This window comes from Ceratotherium simum, chromosome 31, assembly GCF_057802395.1.
Source record: "Ceratotherium simum simum isolate JZ-2026a chromosome 31, ASM5780239v1, whole genome shotgun sequence".
In the NCBI taxonomy this organism is placed as follows: Eukaryota; Metazoa; Chordata; class Mammalia; order Perissodactyla; family Rhinocerotidae; genus Ceratotherium; species Ceratotherium simum.
In genome coordinates this window covers 31102593-31122287 of record NC_141930.1, presented here as the reverse complement: position 1 = coordinate 31122287, position 19695 = coordinate 31102593, and the positions used below count along the sequence as shown (strand labels likewise).

General features: G+C 35.1%; 1 protein-coding gene across 4 annotated transcripts in view; it reads right to left on the bottom strand.

The window, feature by feature from the left end:
- Window positions 1–19695, bottom strand: part of ATP6V1H (ATPase H+ transporting V1 subunit H) — a 117221-nt gene that overhangs the window by 51007 nt on the left and 46519 nt on the right. For all 4 annotated transcript variants that reach the window (XM_087420568.1, XM_087420571.1, XM_087420570.1 and 1 more), the window contains 2 exons: window positions 15207–15385; window positions 12472–12597 (listed from right to left, as the gene is read on the bottom strand). In XM_087420568.1, the coding sequence (XP_087276694.1) occupies window positions 12472–12597; window positions 15207–15385 (305 nt within the window). The remainder of the gene's footprint in view (window positions 1–12471; window positions 12598–15206; window positions 15386–19695) is intronic.

The following is a 19695-nucleotide window of genomic DNA, read 5'->3' as shown; positions in this document are numbered from 1 at the left end:
AACCCAGTAGAATACTGAGAAAATATGTTTTATTCAGTTCTCAGCTCAAATGCCACCTATTGCTTAAAAGCCTCCGATCACCCTAAGGCAGTACCCTCCCTCATCATTCTCTATCCCCTCCTCCTGATTTTTCTTCACAGTACTAATCACCACCAGCTATTATATTATATATTTACTTGACTATTTGCTTAGTCTTTCTCTCCCAAATACAGTCATGCATCGTTTAATAACAGGGATACATTCTGAAAAATGCATCACTAGGCGATTCTGTCATTGTGTGAACATGGTAGAGTGTACTTACACAAATCTAGGTGGTATAACCTACTACACATCCAGGCTATATGGTACCAATCTTATGGGACCCCCATCGTATATGCGTTCTGCTGCTGACCAAAACATCATTATGCGGCGCAGGACTGTACAATGTAAGCTTAATGAGAATAAGAACTTTGTCATATTTGCCATTGTATCTGCAACACCTAGAACAGTACCGACCATACAACAGATGCTCAATAAACACTTCTTGAAAGAAATGCATAAAGTATAAAACGGTGATGCCAATTGGGAAAAACAATTTTGACAGCTCCTAATGGAATTTAAAATACACAGACCTTTTGACCCAGCAATTCTATTTCTAGGACTTTATCCTACAGAAATATTTTCACATTTCCACAAAGATGTCTGTGTACACTATCTTAAAAAATGACTAAGAGAAAATGCCAGAGGGTGGAGGCCACATGGAAGTGTCAGGCTTTTCCCTCCATTTCTTCTTCCATGCTGGCAGTGCCTGCTTTTTCCTTTGCAACAACAATAACTTTGTGTACAAAGCAATTTCACATCCACCATTTTATCTAAGCTCTAATACTAGGATTATTAGTTCTCCCTATTTCACAGAGAGGTAAACTGAGGCTCAGTGAAATACAGTAGCCAAACACACACACAAAAAAAGACTAAGTCATTTTAAGAGACCCAAAGCCATAGTAAGTGAAAAAGACAAGTCACAGACTAACATTTAGTATGTGACATGTGTATGTGGTGACATGTATAAATGTATAAATAACTCTATACAGTCATCTGCTGCATGACGATGTTCCACTCAACAATAGACCGCATTTATGACGGTGGTCCCATAAGATTACTACCATACAGCCTACGTATGCAGTAGGCTATACCATCTAGGTTTGTGTAAGTACAGTCTATGATGTTTGCACAACAACAAAATTGCCTAACAACGCATTTCTTAGAACCTATCTCCGTTGGTAAACAACACATTAACTGTATAAAGATGCAGGTACAGACATGTCTATGAACAAAAGAACACCGGAGACTGTACCACCTGTTGACTCTGGTTACTGCTGGGGAAGAGTCTGAGGTAGAATAGCAGTGAAGAAACCTTTTCACTTTAGTTTTGTATGCCTTTAAGAGTGCTTGAATGACTTGGCCCAGGCTGTTTGATATAACTTAGAATACAACGATTTACCAATATACGCACATCCGTTAAAAAAAAAAAGTTACCTAATTTTACCAAGATGCTCAAGATGTTACTATCCCTTAATACAGTTAATTTAAAATTAAACTTAACTTGAAAATCTAAGTTTAAAATATTTAAGAGAAAAAAGTTTTGAAATCACTTGGTTGTCTGCTTACATACGAACTATTCACTTACAAAATATAAATCTTATTTCTTAAAATCTTTACTAGAAAACAACTTGAATCACAACTATCTTTGCTCATATCATTTGCATTAAAGTGAATACTTAAAAGTAGTAAAACTCTATTTTGTTCAAAATCTTATGAATCTATGAAGCTTGCTTACTTTAGTTTCTAGAGTGCACTCATTTGGTAAAGTCCCCTAAGACTGTGGTTCTAGGTTTCTCTACTATCTTTTTCTATCATCATCTCAGCCTGTCAAATAGCTAACCTCTATAAACAAGAGGAAGCACCAATAAAGAACTCTGTTGTCAATCAAGGAATCATTTCATTATGAAGTAATTACACACCTTCAATCTTTCAGACTAACTGGGAAATCTGCATTTCCAAATAACAGATGAGACAGGAAATGAGCATTTATTATACACTTGCATGTTCCAAACCCTGTGTAAATATATTCCTCACATCAACTCATAAATGAGGAAATAAGACCCAGAAAAGTTATGTAATTGGCCTAAGGACACAGCAAATGTTGAAACTGAGATTTGAATGATTATCTGCTGACTCCAGCCCACACAAGCACAACTGCACCCTGACGGCAGTTCATTCAAGCACACGAAAACCCACTAAGAAGAACCACATCATCTGTTCAACTTCCCATACATTCTCATTTTTAACATTTCAGACTACAGGCATACTTCGGAGACACTGCAGATTTGGTTCCAGACCACTGCAATCAAGGGACTATCGCGATAAAGTAAGTGACACAAATCTGGTTTCTTGGTGCATATAAGTTATGTTAACACTATACTGTAGTCTATTAAGTGTGCAATAGCATTACTTCTAAAAAAACAATGCACATACCCTAATTTAAAAATACTCTACTGTTTTCATATTCTTTGGATAAATACTCAGAAGTGGAATAGCTGAATCATATGGTAGTTCTATTTCTAATTTTTTGAAGAATCTCCATACTGTTTTCCATAGTGGCTGGGCCAATTTACATTCCCACCAACAGTACACTCGGGTTCTCTTTTCTCCACATCCTCGCCAACACTTGTTATTTCTTGTTAGATATATGCACCCCTATGTTCACTACAACATTATTACAATAGCCAAGTACCCACCGAAAGATGATGGATAAAGAAGATGTGGTATATATATATACAATGGACTACTACTCAATCATAAAAAATATGAAGTCTTGCCATTTGCATCAATATGGATGGACCTTGACGGTATTAATGCTAAGTGAAATAAGTCAGATCGAGAAAGACAAATACTGCATGATTTCACTCATATGTGGGGAAAAAAAAAACAGAACAACAAACACATAGATACAGAGAACAGATTGGTGGTTACCAGAGGGGAAGAGGAGAGGGGGGAAAGTGAAAGGGGTAAAGGGGGACATTTGCATGGTGATGAATAGAAACTAGACTTCTGGTAGTCAACACGATGTAGTCTATATGAAAAATGACGTACACCTGAAATTAAAATAAAACACTTTATTGCTAAAAAATGCTAACCATCATCTGAGCCTTCAGTGGGTCATAATCTTTTTGCTGGTGGAGAGTCTTGCCTCTGTGTTGACGGCTGCTAACTGATCAAGGTGGTGGCTGCTGAAGGCTGGGGTGGCTGTGGCAATGTCTTAAAATAAGACAACACAGAAGTCTGCCACAGCAACCGACTCTTCCTTTCACTAGGCCATTGTAGGGTAAGTAACTGGCCTAATTTCAATTTTGTTGTGTCTCAGGGAGTAGAGAGGCCAAGGAAGGGAGAGAAAGGGAGGAACAGCTGGTCGGTGGAACAGTCAGAACACACACAACATTTATCAATTAAGTTTGCCATCTTATATGGGCACACATCATGGCGCCTTAAAACAATTACAATAGTAACATCAAAGATCACTATCACAGATCACCATAAGAAATATAATAATAATAAAGGAGTGTGAAGCCTTACAAGAACTATCAAAATGTGACACAGAGACAAGAAGTGAACAAATGCTGCGGGAGAAATGGCGCCAAAAGACTTGCTCAATGTGGGGCTGCTGCAAACCTTCCATCTGTAAAAAACACAACACCTGCAAGGCACAATAAAACGAAGTACGCCTGTATGTTCTTTTCAAAAGGCCAACTTGCAAATTATTCTAAAATTAACTTTAATTTAATCCAACTGAAACATTTTAATAATTTCAAGATTAAATTACTTTGATGTTATTTTTATTATTTTGAAATTTTCTTAAGAAATTATTTTAAGAAATAATAAGAAAATGATATTAATGAAGAGTTCTTAAAAGCATAACAGAATAGTTGTTCTGAATACCTTAAACCAAAGGACAGCAAATTACAGCTGAAGTCCAAACCTGGCAGCTGCCACTTTTAAAAATATTTGGCACTACAAGGATACAGGTGAGTAGTTGTGACAGACTGAATGGCTCACAAAACCTAAAATGTTTACCTTCTGGGACTTTACAGAAAAGTTTGCCAATGCCTTTCTTTAATCATATTCAGTGACCTGAGCCTTTCTCCACATGGCTGAGACCCTTGATACTCAAAATTAGGTCTGCAAATCAGCAGCATCAGTATCACTTGGACACTTATTAGAAATGCTGAATCACAAACCTACTACCCCAGACCTACTAAGTGGCTATAGCCACAGAGGAGAAGCCAATGACTTGCTTCAAAGCTTCAAAGGACAGGCTGACTCTCTTGTTAGGGGCTAATGCAGCTGGTGACTTTAAGTTGAAACCAGTGCTCATTGACCATTCTAAAAATCCTAGGGCCCTTAAGAATTACGTTAAATCTACTCTGCCTATGCTCTATAAACAGAGCAACAAAGCCTGGATGACAGCACATCTGCTTACAACATGATTTACTGTAGACACCTACTGCCCAGAAAAAAAAATTCCTTTCAAAATATCACTGCTCATTGACAAGGCACCTGGTCACCCAAAGGCTCTGATGGAAAGGTACTACGAGATTAAGGTTGTTTTCACGCCTGCTAACACAACATCTATTCTGCAGCCCATGAAGCAAGGAATAATTTTGACTTTCAAGTCTTATTATTTAAGAAACACATTTCATAAGGCTATAGCTGCCATAGATAGTGATTCCTCTGATGGATCTGAGCAAAGTAAACTGAAAACCTTCTGGAAAGGATTCACCATTATAGATACCATTAAGAACACTCATGATTCATGGAAAGAGGTCAAAATATCAGGAGTCAGCCCTGATGGTCTAGTGGTTCAAGTTCTGCGCTCTCCGCTTTGGCAGCCCAGGTTCATTTCCTAGTCGCAGAACCATACCACCAGTCTGTCAGTTGCCATGCTGTGGCAGTGGTTCACATAGAAGAACTAGAAGGACTTACAATTAGGAAATACAACCATGCACTGGGGCTTTGAGAAGAAGGAAAAAAAAGAGGAAGACTGGCAACAGATGTTAGCTCACAGCAAATCTTTCCCTGCAAAAAAAATAATATCAACATTAACAGGAGTTTGGAAGAAGTTGATTCTTCTTCCTCATGAATGACTTTGAGAGGTTCAAGACTTCAGTGGTAGAAGTAACTGCAGATGTGGTAGAAATAGCGAGAGAACTAGAATTAGAAGTGAAGCCTGAAGATGTGACTGAATTGCTGCAATCTCATGATAAAACTTTAATGGATGAGGAATTGTTTCCTATGAATAAGCAAAGAAAGTGGTTTCTTGAGATGAAACTACTCCTGGTAAAGATGCTGTAAAGATTGTTGAAATGACAACAAAGGATTCAGAATATCACATAAACTTAGCTGATAAAGCAGTGGCAGAGTTTGAGAGGACTGATTCCAATTTTGCAAGTTCTACCATGGCTAAAATGCCATCAAACAGCATCACATGCCACAGAGAAATCGTTTGTGAAAGAAACAGTCAATCAATGCAGCAAACTTCATTGTTGTTTTAAGAAATTGCCACAGTCACCCCAACCTTCAGCAACCACCACCCTGATCAGTCAGCAGCCATCAACATCAAGGCAAGACCCCCCACCAGCAAAAAGATTACGACTCACTGAAGGCTCAGATGATGGTTAGCATTTTTAGCAATAAAGTATTTTTTAATTAAGGTATGTATATTGTTTTTTTAGACATAATCCTATTTCAAACTTAATAGACATAGTATAGTGTAAACACAACTTTTAGATGCACTGGGAAACCAAAAAAATGGTGTGACTTGCTTTATTGCGATATTCACTTTATTGTGGCGGTCTGGAACCAAACCAGCAATGTCTCCGAGGTATGCCTGTGAATTAAAAATTCAGTTTCTCAGACACACCAGCAACACCACTGACTACTGTACTGAACAGCACAAACATAAATTATTTCTATCATCACAAAAAGTTCTACTGAAGCTGAAATAGAAAACAAAAAATTTTAAATGGCATAATCTACAGGAATGCCAAAAAACCCAATACATAGGAAAAAAATCTAAGGGAAGATGGCAAGACCATAACATTATCTGAAGGAAATCCTATATAAATGGAAAGCTACACCATGTTCATGGATTGGAGACCCAAAAATTTTAAAAATACCAATTCTCCCTAGATTGCACTATAGATTCCCAAACAAAATTGTACCAGAATTGTTAACAAGTTTATTCTAAAATGTGTACAGAAATTCACAGAGCCAAAAGGCACCAAGACACCTTGGAAGAACAACAAATTTGGAGTGCTCATGCTACCAGACACCAAGACTTACTGTAAAGTACAGCAATTAACATAATGTAGTATTGGAGCAAGAATAGACAAATAAATGATGGAACAGAAAAAAGAATTCAAGAAGAATTTGCATAGTAGAGATTCTAGGGAGGATAATTAGGCAAGAAAAAGAAATAAAAGGCATCCACATTGGAAAGTGAGACGTAAAACTCGCTATTCACAGATGACATGATCTTGTATATAGAAAACAAAAAGGAATCAGTAAGAAAAACTACTAAAACTAATAAAAAGACCTCAGAGAGACTGCAGAATATAAGAGCAATACACAAAAATCAATTGTATTTCTATAAACTTGCAATGAACAATTGAAAACGAAGCTAAGAAAACAGTTGAATTTACAATGGCATGAAAAGGAAGTCAAATTTAGAAACAAATTAAGCAAAAAAATGCAAAACATATACTCTGAAAACTACAGAACACTGTTGAAAAGAAATTAAACATAATCTAAATAAATGGGAAAGCATCCCCTATTCGTGGATCTGAACACTAAATATTAAAATGGCAATACTCCCCAAATTGATTTACAGCTTCTGTCACAATCCCTTATAGAATACTAACTGGCTTCTTTGTAGAATTTAACAAGGTGATTCTAAAATTCATATGAAATGGCAAGGGACCCAGAATAGCCAAAACCATCTTGAAAAAGAAAAACAGGCTTTCAGTTTCCAGCTCAACATGTCAAGAGCTTGAAAGTCCATCACTCCTGTCCTCACAAGAAGAAAAAGCTAAACAAACTGAAAATCAACACCTCTTCTTAGATTCAACAGAGAACTGAGGTCCCAGGGCAAACCACCATCCCACAAGCTAGAGAGAGAGACAAATACAGAGACTCAGGGCTAATTGGGAGCAGAAGCTGCTGCTGGACCCACCAACTAAAAGAAATACTTAAAGGGTAATTGACTAATTGCTGGAAACTGAGCAAGGACCAGCTTGAAAGATAAAAACTTCTAGAGGCCCAGCCATATGAAGGTCCCCACGGTGCCACTCAAGGAGAAAAAGATAATATGAAGAGGTGTATATCTGTTAAAGAAATTGAATCAATAATTAATAACCTTCCAAAACAGAAAGCACCAGGCCCAGATGGTTTCATTAGCAAATTCTACCAAACATTTAAGGAGGAAATGATATCAATTCTCTACAATTTCTTCCATAAAATCGAAGCAGGGGAACACTTCCTAACTCATTCTATCAAGCCAGCATTACCGTAACACAAAATCAAACAAAGACATCACAAAAAAGGAAAATTACAGACAATGTCTCTCATGAACATAGATGCAAACAAAATATTAGCAAATCAAATCTAACAATATATAAAAAGAATTATGTACCATGACCAAGTCAGATTTATTCCAGGTATGCAAAGCCAGCTCAACATGTGAGAATATATGAATGTAACTCATCACATCAACAGGCCAAGAATGAAAATCACACAATCTTATCAATAGATGCAGAAAAATCATTCAACAAAATTCAACACCCATTAACGACAAAAATTCTCTGCAAACTAAGAACAGATGAAACTTAACTTGACAAAGAACATTTACAAAAAACCTACAGCTAACATCATATTTAATGGTGAGAAATTAGAAGCTTTCCTGATAAGATCAGAAACAAGGCAAGAATTTCCCTTCACCACTCCTTTTCAACATCATACTAGAAGTACTCGCTGATGCAATATGACAAGATAAGGAAATAAAAGGCATATGGATTGGGAAGAAAAAAATAAAACTGTCTTTATTTGCAGATGACACCATGGTCTAAGGAGAAATTCAAAAAAATAAATTTAAAAACTCCTTGAATTAATAAGCAATTATAACAAGGTTGCAGGATACATGGTTAATATACAAAAATCAATCACTTTCCCATATACCAGCAATGAACAAACTGAATTTGAAATTCAGAACATAATACCATTTACTTAGCACCCCCCAAAAAATGAAATACTTAGGTATAAATCTAACAAAATATATACAAGATCTATATAAAGAAAACTACAGAACTCTGATGAAAGAAATCAAAGCAGAACTAAATAAATGGAGAGAGATTCCATGTTCATGAATAGAAAGACTCAATACTGTCAAGATGTCAGTTCTTCTCAACCTGATCTACAGATTCAATGCAATCTCAACCAAAATCTCAGCAAGTTATTTTGTGGATATCGACAAGCTGATTCTAAAGTTTATATGGAGAAACAAAAGATCTGAACAAACAACACTGGAGAAGAACAAAGTCAGAGAACTGACACTACATGACTTCAAGATTTACTATAAAGCTACAGTAATTAACATAGTATGGTACTGGTCAAAGAATAGCCAAATAGATCAATGGAACAGAATAGAGAGCCCAGAAACAGACAACACAAATACAGTCAATGAATCTTTGATGAAGGAGCAAAAGCCATAGAACGGAGCAAAGTCTTTTCAACAAATGGTGCTGAAATAACTGCATATCCACATGCAAAAAAGTAAATGTAGATACAAACTTTACATCCTTCACAAAAATAAATTCAAAATAAATCATAGCTCTAAATGAAAAAGACAAAACTATAAAATTTCTAGAAAATAACAGGAGAAAATCTAGGCAACCTTGGGTATGGCAATGACTTTTTAGATACAACAACATGGCACAATCCATGAAAGAAAACACTGATAAGCTGGACATCATTAAGATTAAAAAATTCTGCTCTGTGAGACACTGTGAAGGGAATGAAAAGACAAGCCCAGTGATGGAGAGAAAATATTTGCAAAGCACATATCTGATAAAGGACTTCTATCCAAAACATACAAAGCACTCTTAAAACTCAACAATAATAAAACAAACAACTAAATTTAAAAATGGTTAAAAGACCTGACGAGATACCTCATCAAAGAAGACAGACAAGATGGCAAATAAGCATATGAAAAGATGATCAACATCATATGTCATCAGGGAATTGCAAATTAATATGACAGTGAGATACCACTACACACCTATTAGAATGGCCAAAATCCTGAACACTGACAATACCAAGTGCTAACAAGGAGGTAGAGCAACAGGCACTCTCATTCATCACCAGTGGGAATGCAAAACAGTACTGTCACTTTGGAAAACAGTTTGGCAGTTTCTTATAAAACTAAACATAGTCTTACCATACAATCCAGCAACCATGCTCCCTTGGTATTTACCCAAATGAGCTGAATACTTATGTCCACACAAAATCCTGTACACAGATGTTTACAGCAACTTTATTCATAATTGCCAAAACTTTGAAGCAACCAAAATGTCCTTCAATGGATAACAAATTATGGTACAGCCATACAATGGAATATTCAGCAATAAAAAGAACTGAGCTATCAAGGCACCAAAAAACATGGAGGAACCCTAAATGTATCTTGTTAAGGGAAAGAAACCAGTCTGAAAGGTTACATACTGTTTGATTCCAACTATATGACATTCTGGAAAAGGGAAAACTATAGAGATAGTAAAAAGATCAATGGTTGCCAGGGGCTCAGAGAAAGAGGGAAGAAGGGAGAAATGAAGAGGTGGAACATAGGGAATTTTTAGGGCAGTCAAACTGTATGATACTGTAATGGGAGATACATGATATTATGCATTTGTCAAAACCCACAGAATGTATAACACAGAATGAACTGTACAACAGAAAGCATCAACCCTAATGTAAACTATGGACTTCAGTTAAAAATAATGTATAAATATTGGTTCATCAATTGTAACAAATGTACCACAGTAATGAAAGATGTTAAAAATAGGGAAAGCTGTGCCTAGTAGGGGAAGAGAGGGTATATGAGAACTCGCTGTACTTTCCCCTCAATTTTTCTGTATAACTAAAATTATTCTAAAAATTATTCTAAAAATTAAAGTTTATTAATTTTAAAAGTTACAGTAAGGTGTATATACAGTAATTCTTGCACTGTTTGTAACAGCAAAATCTGGCAACAATATTAAATATCTATCATTAAGGGACTGATTAAATAAATTAAGATCCACTCAAAACAAAAAGAAAATGGAAGACTCATGCTTCTGGATTTCAAAACATACTATAAAGCAACAGTAATCAAGACAGCGTGGCACTGGTATCAGGACAGTCATATAGACCAATAGAACAGAACTAAAGGTCCAGAAATAAACCCATGTGTTCATAGTAATTGATTTTCAATAAGAATGCCAAGACTATTCAATGGGGAAAGAACAGTCTTTTCAACAAATGTTACTGGGACAACTGGATAGCCACATGCAAAAGAATAAAGGTGGACCCTTACCTCACATCATATAAAAAATTAACTCAAAATGGATCAAAGACCTAATGCTAAAACTATAAAAATACTACAGAACACACAGGAGTAAATCTTCACAACCTTAAGTTTTGGCAGTGGATTCTTAGGTATGACACCAAAAGCATGAGGAACCAAAGAAAAAATAAATTGGACTTCAACAAAATTTTAAAATGTTTGTGCTTCAAAGGACATTATCAAGAAAGTGAGAAGATAACCCAAAAAACGGGAGATAATATTTGCAAATCATATATTTGATCAGAGACTTGTATCCAAAATATATAAAGAACTCTCACAACTATATAATAAAAAGACAATCCAATTAAAAAATGAACCAAGAATCTGAACAGACATTTCTCCAAAAAATACATAAAATGGCCAATAAGCACATGAAAAGATACTTGACATCATTAGCCATCAAGGAAATAAAAACCAAAACCACAATGAGATAGCACTTCACACTCATAAGATGGCTAGAATCAAAAAGCCAGACAATACCAAGTGTTGACAAGGATGTGGAGAAATCAGAACCCTTATACACTGTTGATGGGATTATAAAATTGTATAGCCACTTTGAAAAACAATCTAGCAGTTCCTCAAATAGTTAAACATGGAGTCACCATATGATTCAACAATTCTACTCCTAAGTATCTACCCAAGCAAGAGAAATAAAAACATACGTTCACAGAAGAACTTGTACGTGACTGTTCATTACTGGCATTTTTCATAATAACTCAAATGTCCATCAACTGACGAGTGGATAAATAAAATGCAACATATCAATATAATGGAATATTATTCAACCATAAAAAGGAATAAAGAACTGATAAATGCTACAACATGAACGAAACTTGAACACATTATGGTAAATGAAAGAAGCCAGTCATGAAAGGACAAATACTATATGATTACATTTATATGAAATTTTCATAATAAGCAAACCCACAGAGACAGAAAGCAAATTAGTGGTTGCTTAGGGCCGGGTGGATGAGTGGATAGAGAAGTGATAGCTAAAGGATACAGGATTTCTTTCTGAAGTGATGAAAATGTTCTAAAATTGACTGTGTTGATGGTTACACGTTTGTGAATCTACTAAAAACCAGTGATTTGTACACTTTAAATGGGTGAATTGTGTGGTATGTGATTTATATCTCAATAAAAAAGACAAACACTTGCACATATTTGGTCATCCTATTATGACAAAACGAACTCTGGAAAGCAGTAGGGAAAGTGTTACTTTCAACAAAGGGTGCTGGTTCAATTAGATATCCATGTAATGAAAAAAATGAACCTGACTCCTACTTTATACCTTACCCAAAAACCAATTCCAGATGGAATGGAGACCTAACTGCAAGATGCTAAACAATAAAGGTTCTAGCAGATAACATAGAAATATCACCTTGGGTAGGCAAAAACTTCTTAACTAGGACACAAAAAAAGCACTAGCCACAAAGGAAAAGATTAATAAACTGAGCTATGTTGAAATTAAAGAGTAAAAAGGCATGTGACAGAGTAGGAGAAAATAGCTGTGATGAATATATATGGCAAAGAATTCATGTTCAAAATACATATAGAACTCTTATAAAACAAAATAAAAAAATACTTGAACAGGCATTTCTCCTGGGAAAAAAAAGATATCCAAATGGCCAATAAGCACAAGAAAAGGTGTTCAACCACATTAGTGACCAAGAAAATACAAATTAAAACTATAGAATACCTAAAATTTTAAAAAGAGTGACAAAATGTGTTCGTGAGGAAGTGGAACAAGGGTATTAGGGTGTAAACTGGAACTGAAAACTTACTTCAAGAGCTCATAATTCTTCTCATTTAACCTCACAGCATTTTCTCTCCAAAACTTCTCAGATTTGTGCACAGGACTCCATTCCAATCTTCCAGATTTAAGTTCTGAACTGTATTCATCAAAAGAGCTATAAAAATTTTTAAAGAATTTCAAAGTTTATAAGAATCTGAGATACTCCAAAATTAAGCAAAATAAAACATCTTCACTGATGATTTAACTACAAAGACTGACCATCCATTACAGATTAACAAACTACCACTAAACACAGTGTAAAAAGCTTAAATATTTAGAGCCGGCCCCGTGGCTTAGCGGTTAAGTGCGCGCACTCGGCTACTGGCGACCTGGGTTCGGATCCCAGCACGTACCGACACACCGCTTCTCCGGCCATGCTGGGGCCGCGTCCCACATACAGCAACTAGAAGGATGTGCAGCTATGACATACAACTATCTACTGGGGCTTTGGGGGAAAAATAAATAAATAAAAATTATAAAAAAAAAAAACAAAAAAAAAAACAAAAACAAAAAAAAGCTTAAATATTTAATAAACCATGTGAAATTTATTCAGGTTCTAAAGTCCAATACGTCTGTAAAATCTGAATGCTCGTCACGAAATATTAAAAGGGGCACTTGCTTTCAAAATCTTTACCCTAATATATACACAAATGTATATCAAGAAAATATCTGACAATCTAAGCAGAGTTTCTACCACGCCACTTAAAATATCATATTTGCCAGACCACTAGATACATTAATGTAAGTTTATGAAAACCTATAATATTTTAACATAAAATAAAATAGTATATTCTAATACTATGATACTATATAAATGTCATAAACTATGATACTGCATTACAAAAACAAAAACACACATATTGGTACAATATTTTAAAATATGATTACCAACAATGTAATTTATTAATTGAATTAATTTATTATAGATTAATTAAAAACAAAAACCTCTGTACATGTAACAAAATGTAATGCACTTTAATTCAAAAATGATTCACTATGTATCAAGTAATTTAATTAGTCAAAGCCTCATATTTTTAAATTTTAATGTAATTAGCCAGTGGAAAACACAGTGACAGGACATGCTTGGACTTTCTTTCAACCAAAAATCTAAAAAACAAGTAGCCATTTAATACTGATCAATAATTTAGTATAACCAGGAGTTACTGGTTAAGTCGATCAGAGTGTCCTGCTGAATCAAGAGTAATTTATTTTAACGTAAGACCAGTTAGTATAAGAAGTAAACATGTATCATTTAACATTAACATTGTGAAGCTGAACAGCAGAAAAAGAGACAAATCTCTTTCAACTGCACCCATCGCCCTATCAGCTTTATGTAAATAGCAATATTTTTCAAATTACCAAATTCAACATGAAAACTCAGTAAGTAATAATAATTGGCTAACATGGATTAAATGCTTTGGAAAGCTAATTATCACTAATCTTATTTATTTTCATAAAGGGTCTTAAACCATTATTGCAGAAGAATTAAAGATATTTTTTTAAATAGAATTTATAAAAACTGCAAGCCTACTGCTGGCCTATTATTACAATCAACTTATTCATATTTGAAATTATAGAAAGACAAAAATCATTTGCCTCCCTCCACGAAACTCCATTACAAACCACCGATGTGGGTGATACCCCCATCTCTATAAAAGCTTTTGGGCTTTGGGATTACGGGCTGCGCTGAATTATCTGCTAAATACATTTCTGGAACACATCCTAAAGGCACTTGGCTGGACACTTAAAACCTCACAACAAATCCTACAAGGTTAGAATTTTTATTAGTATTTTACCAAAAAGAAAACTGAGACTTTAAAGTATCAATAAGCTTATTCAAGGCCACATGTGGAGAAAGTAGCCAAACAATCCAAAGTGCAGTCAGTCGCGCTCTCAAATCCAATCTACCTACAGAGAACAATCTATTTCTAGAGTAACTCTCTTTTAAAAATGTATCAGTAGTTTAAAAACAAACAATACATGAGTCAATGGGGAAGATCATCAAGATATTATTAAACAAAAAAGAACAAGGTCCAGAAAAATGCGTAGGACCCTGCGTGTGTGTGTCCAGAAAAATATGTAGGACCGTGTGTGTGCGCATGCGAGTGCACACGCACGTACGCACATGCACCTGGGGGAGGGGGATTAGGAGGCTTTTTTGGAAGAAAACACAAGAAACCAGACAGGGGTGAGACTAGGTAGGGAAAATGGGGGAAGTGACATGGAGTTCCTTCTGTACTGTGTAAGGGGTTTTTTTTTCCTTTACCACGTGTATACCATTTGCTTAATTTTTAATATAAAAAATAAATAATACAATAGAACTACAAAAAAGCAGGAAAAAAATTCTCTTCCCATATATGGGCAAACTTCCTCCACAAATTAAAAACCACTGCTGCTTAAAAAAGATTCTAAACCAGGAGGAGACTCTGAAGGGGTTCCAGGGTGGCACCAATGTCCTGTGGGAGGACAGCCAGGCAGGTCTTAGACACAGAGAACGGCAGGAATCTCTCCAAATGAGAAGAGATAACACACAGCTCTGACCAACTGTTGCTATGGTGATGAGCCAGTTTTTCCATATTCTCCAATTTTTAATAGAAGACATAATGTTTTAGTGAAATCTTCTGAGTTTATAGTTAGTAAGAGATTTAGATTTCCTTAAAATACTAGGCAAATCAAACAAAGCCCAATGTATCCACCGTGTGAGAACTAAAAAGAATAACATACCTAAGATCCTGGACACTCTCACCAAGTTTTTCCAAAAGAAATTTTATATCTTCACTGATATCTTCATCATCGTATTTCTGCTGTTCCAAGTTCTCCAACTGTTTCAGAACTTTGCACTGAATCATAGCCAGAGCATACTCTTGGCGAGTTTCTCTTTCAGTTGATTTTTCTAAAAAGTTCTGGATTAGACAAACATATAATGAGAAACTACATAATTTGTTCGGTGATGTTCTCAGACCTCTGCACTTCCTTTTACACTCTCTCTCCTCCTGTTATTCTCAGGGTAACTATCACCATGAAGTGGATGACTGTATCGCAAATCCTTACTTCTTTCCTGAGCATCTGTCCCATTTCAGAAGCATACTTCTGATTCCTTCTTACCTACTGGCTTACTAAACATTTAAAATTATTGACCCAGACAAGCCTCAAAATACTGAACGTGTTTACAATTAAATACATCACAATCCTTTCTCACAGCCCTGCTCATGAGCACACCACAGTGCAGTCTCCATGCGCCAGCCACCTAGAGCACTTGGGATACTAAGAAAGAACACTGCTTCAACTCTCTCTCTAGTTTCCAGTCAGTCACCTTTTTTCCCCTCTAATCAACCTATAAGTGCACAAAGGACAGCAATAACAATTATCAGAACAATTTTCTGACATTCAGGCAAATTCCCAATTTTTCTATTCTTAAGAGTACTTATGAAAACAGCAAAAGAATCTAAGTATTTATAAAGATAAACTTTTCATTAAATTAACCAATAGTTCTGAGCAAGGACCCTGCTCAGGTCTAGAGACAAGAACAAACAAGCTCTCAAGAAAACTACCTTCGTCAAGTTATCAATTTCCCACCCCAGAAAAAATCCTGTAATAAGAATTAACTCCAAATCAACTGTACCAAAATTTGAGATTTTTTATTTATTTTTGCAAGCAAGTTATACTCCTAATAATTATGCTGAATAAATGCAGAAGGAGATTTAGCTTAGCATATGGAAATTAATGAGATCAATCTTTATCAAAATTCCAATACCATTTTTCACAGAAATAGAAAAAACAACCTTAAAATTTGTATGGAACCACAAAAGACCTCGAATAGCCAAAGCAATCTTGAGAAAGAAGAACAAAGCTGGAGACATCACACTTCCTGATTTCAAACTGAACTACAAAGCTATCAGTAATCAAAACAGTGTGGTCCTGGCATAAAATAGATACACAGTCCAATGGAACAGAATAGAGCCCAAACATAAACCCCCACGTATACGATCAACTAATATTTGACAAGGGAGCCAAGAATACTCAATAAGGAAAAGTCTCTTCAATAAATGGCATTAGGAAAACTGAATGACCACGTGCACAAAAATGAAATTAGACTCCTATCTTACATCATTCAATAAATTAACTCAAAATGGATTAAAGACTCAAAAGACCTGAAACTGTCAAACTCCTAGAAGAAAAGGAAAAAGCTCCTTGCTATTGGTCTTGACAACGATATTTTGGATATGACACCAAAAGCACAGGCAACGAAAGCAAAAATCAACAAGTCGAGCTACATCAAACTAAAACACTTCGGCACAACAAAAGAAACAATAAACAAAATGAAAAGGCATCCTATGGAACGGGAGAAAATATTTGTAAACCATATATCTGACAAGGAGTTAATATCCAAAATATATAAAGAACTCATACAACTTAATAACAAAAAAACAAACATTAAAAAATGGGCAGAGGATCAGAATGGATATTTTTTCAAAGACGACATACAAATGGCCAACAGGTACATGAAAATATGCTCAACATCACTAATCATCAGGGACATGCAAATCAAAACCACAATGAAATATGACCTCACACTTGCTAGGATGGCTATTATCAAAAAACAAAGATAAGTGAGGTTGTGGAGAAAAGGGAACACTTGTACACTGTTGGTGGAATGTAAACTGGTGCAGCCACTATGGAAAACAATATGGAGTTTCCTCAAAAAATTAAAAATAGACCTACCATATGATCTAGTAATTCCATTTCTGGGTATTTATCCAAAGGAAATGAAAACAGGATACTGAAGTGATATCTGCACTCCTGTGATTACTGCAGCCTTATTCGCAATAGCCAAGACGTGAAAACAATCTAATTGTCCACCAAGAAAAGAATGGATAAAGAAAATGGGATACCCACACACACAATGGAATATTATTTAGCCATAAAAAATAAGGAAATCTTGCCATTTGCAACAACATGGATGGACCTTGAGGGTATTACACCAAGTGAAATAAGTCAGACAGAGAAAGACAAATACCATATGATCTCACCCATATGTGGGACCTAAAAAAAAATTAATAAAAAAACCCCTCATAAATACAGAGAACAGATTGGAGGTTGCCAGAGGCAGTGGGTGGGGAGTGGGCAAAATGGTTGAAGATGGTCAAAAGGTACAAACTTCCAGTTGTAAAACAAATAAGTCCTGGGATGTAATGTACAGCATGGTGACTATAGTTAATAACACTGTATTGTATATTTGAAAGTTGCTATAAGAGTAAATCTTAAAAGTTCCCATCACAAGAAAAAAAAATTTGTAACTATTTATGGGGATGGACATTAATTAACTAGACTTACTGTGATGATCATTTCACAATATATACAAATATCAAACCATTATGTTGCACATCTGAAATTAATATAATGTTAAATATCAATTATATCTCAATTAAAAGAAAAGAATAAAAGTAAAATAAAACTTTATAGATACTGAAAACTAAGATAATTGGTCACTAGCAGACATGAAGTAGAAGATATGCTAAAGCAGGGTTTGACAAACTTTTTCTAAAAAAGGGCCAAATAGTAAATATTTTAGGCTTTGAGGTTTTGTCACAGCTATTCAATTCTGCCATTATAGTGCAAAAGCAGCCATACAAAATATATAAAACAAATGAGCATAGCACTGTTCCAATAAAGCTTTATTTACAAAGACAGGTGGTGGGCCAGATTTGGCCTATGAGCTGCTATGGTTTGCTGAGCCCTGGGCTAAAGGAAATTCTTTCTGCAGGTGACGGGAAATGATACCGCCAAGTGGAAAGCTCAGTCTTCAAGGAAAGAAAGAACTGCAGACTCGGCAAATAGCTGGATAAATATAAAAGACTATTTTTCCTTCAACTTCCATAATATATATGACTGTTTAAACAAAGAGACAGAACACTGTATTACAGAGTTTATAGCGTATGTAGATATTATATAATATGACAACTATTGCATAAAAAAGGGGAAACAGACCTATATGATTTCAGGTTCTTACATTTTACATAAGATAATACACTATTAACTTTAAGAATAATGGAAAAAATTAAGGATGCATATTGTGACACCAAAACAACCTTTAAGAAATAAAATACTACAAAAAAGAACAGTTAAAAAGCCAACAGAAAAATTAAAATGAAATTCTAAAAAGGATTAACCCAAGAAAAGGCAGGAATGGAAGACAGAAGAACAAAAAACAGATGAGACAAACAGAAAACAAACAGTAGAATGGTAGACTTAAATCCAACCGCACCAATAATTACTTTAAATGCCAGTGAACTAAACAGTCCAGTTAAGAGGCAGATATTATTATAACAGATAAAAATTCAAGACCCAAGTACATGTTGTCTTAAAAAAACACAAACTTTAAATATAAGACACAAATAGGATGAAACTAAAAGATGGAAAACCATAAGCATAAGAAAGCTGACATGTTTGTATTAATTTCAAATAAGCAGATATCAAGACAGAGTGCTACCAATAATAAAAAAGGACATTTCACAATGATTCAAGGGCCATTCCTCAGGAAAATGTAACATACATAAATGTATTAATAACAGATTCAAAATACATGAAGCACAAATTGGCAGAACTGAATGGAGAAGCAGACAAATCCACAATAACAACTGGCGATTTTAACAACTCTCTGCCTCTCGGCAGTTGATAGAACCACTAAACAAAAAATCAGTACACAGAGGATCTGACTGACACTATCAACCACCCTGATTTAATTGACATTTATAGAACACTATACATCTGCAAAAAACATATTCTTCTAAAGTGCACATGGTACATTCACCATGATAGACCATAAGAGGAGCCATAAAACAAGCCTCAAATTTCCAAGAATTGAAACCACATAGAAACTGTTCTCTGACCATAATGGACTTCAACTGAAGACCTTACACTGTGGGGAGCCCTACATTCTGATTACCTCTCCTTTTACGAAACTCTTCCCTCCTCCTTTGCTTTTGTGACATTTTACTTACTATTCTACCAAATTTTCTCTGTGATCTTTTCCAGTTAATTTGCTTATTACTATCTCTTCTAACTTCAGTAACATATCAAAGCTCTTTTGTTCATATGATCCTTTGTTATTTTCACTATATATTTGTTGACTGAAGAGTTAAACTTCATATTTAAGATATTATCATAACTAATGGTTTCAACTATAACCTAAACACAGTCCATATAACTAATA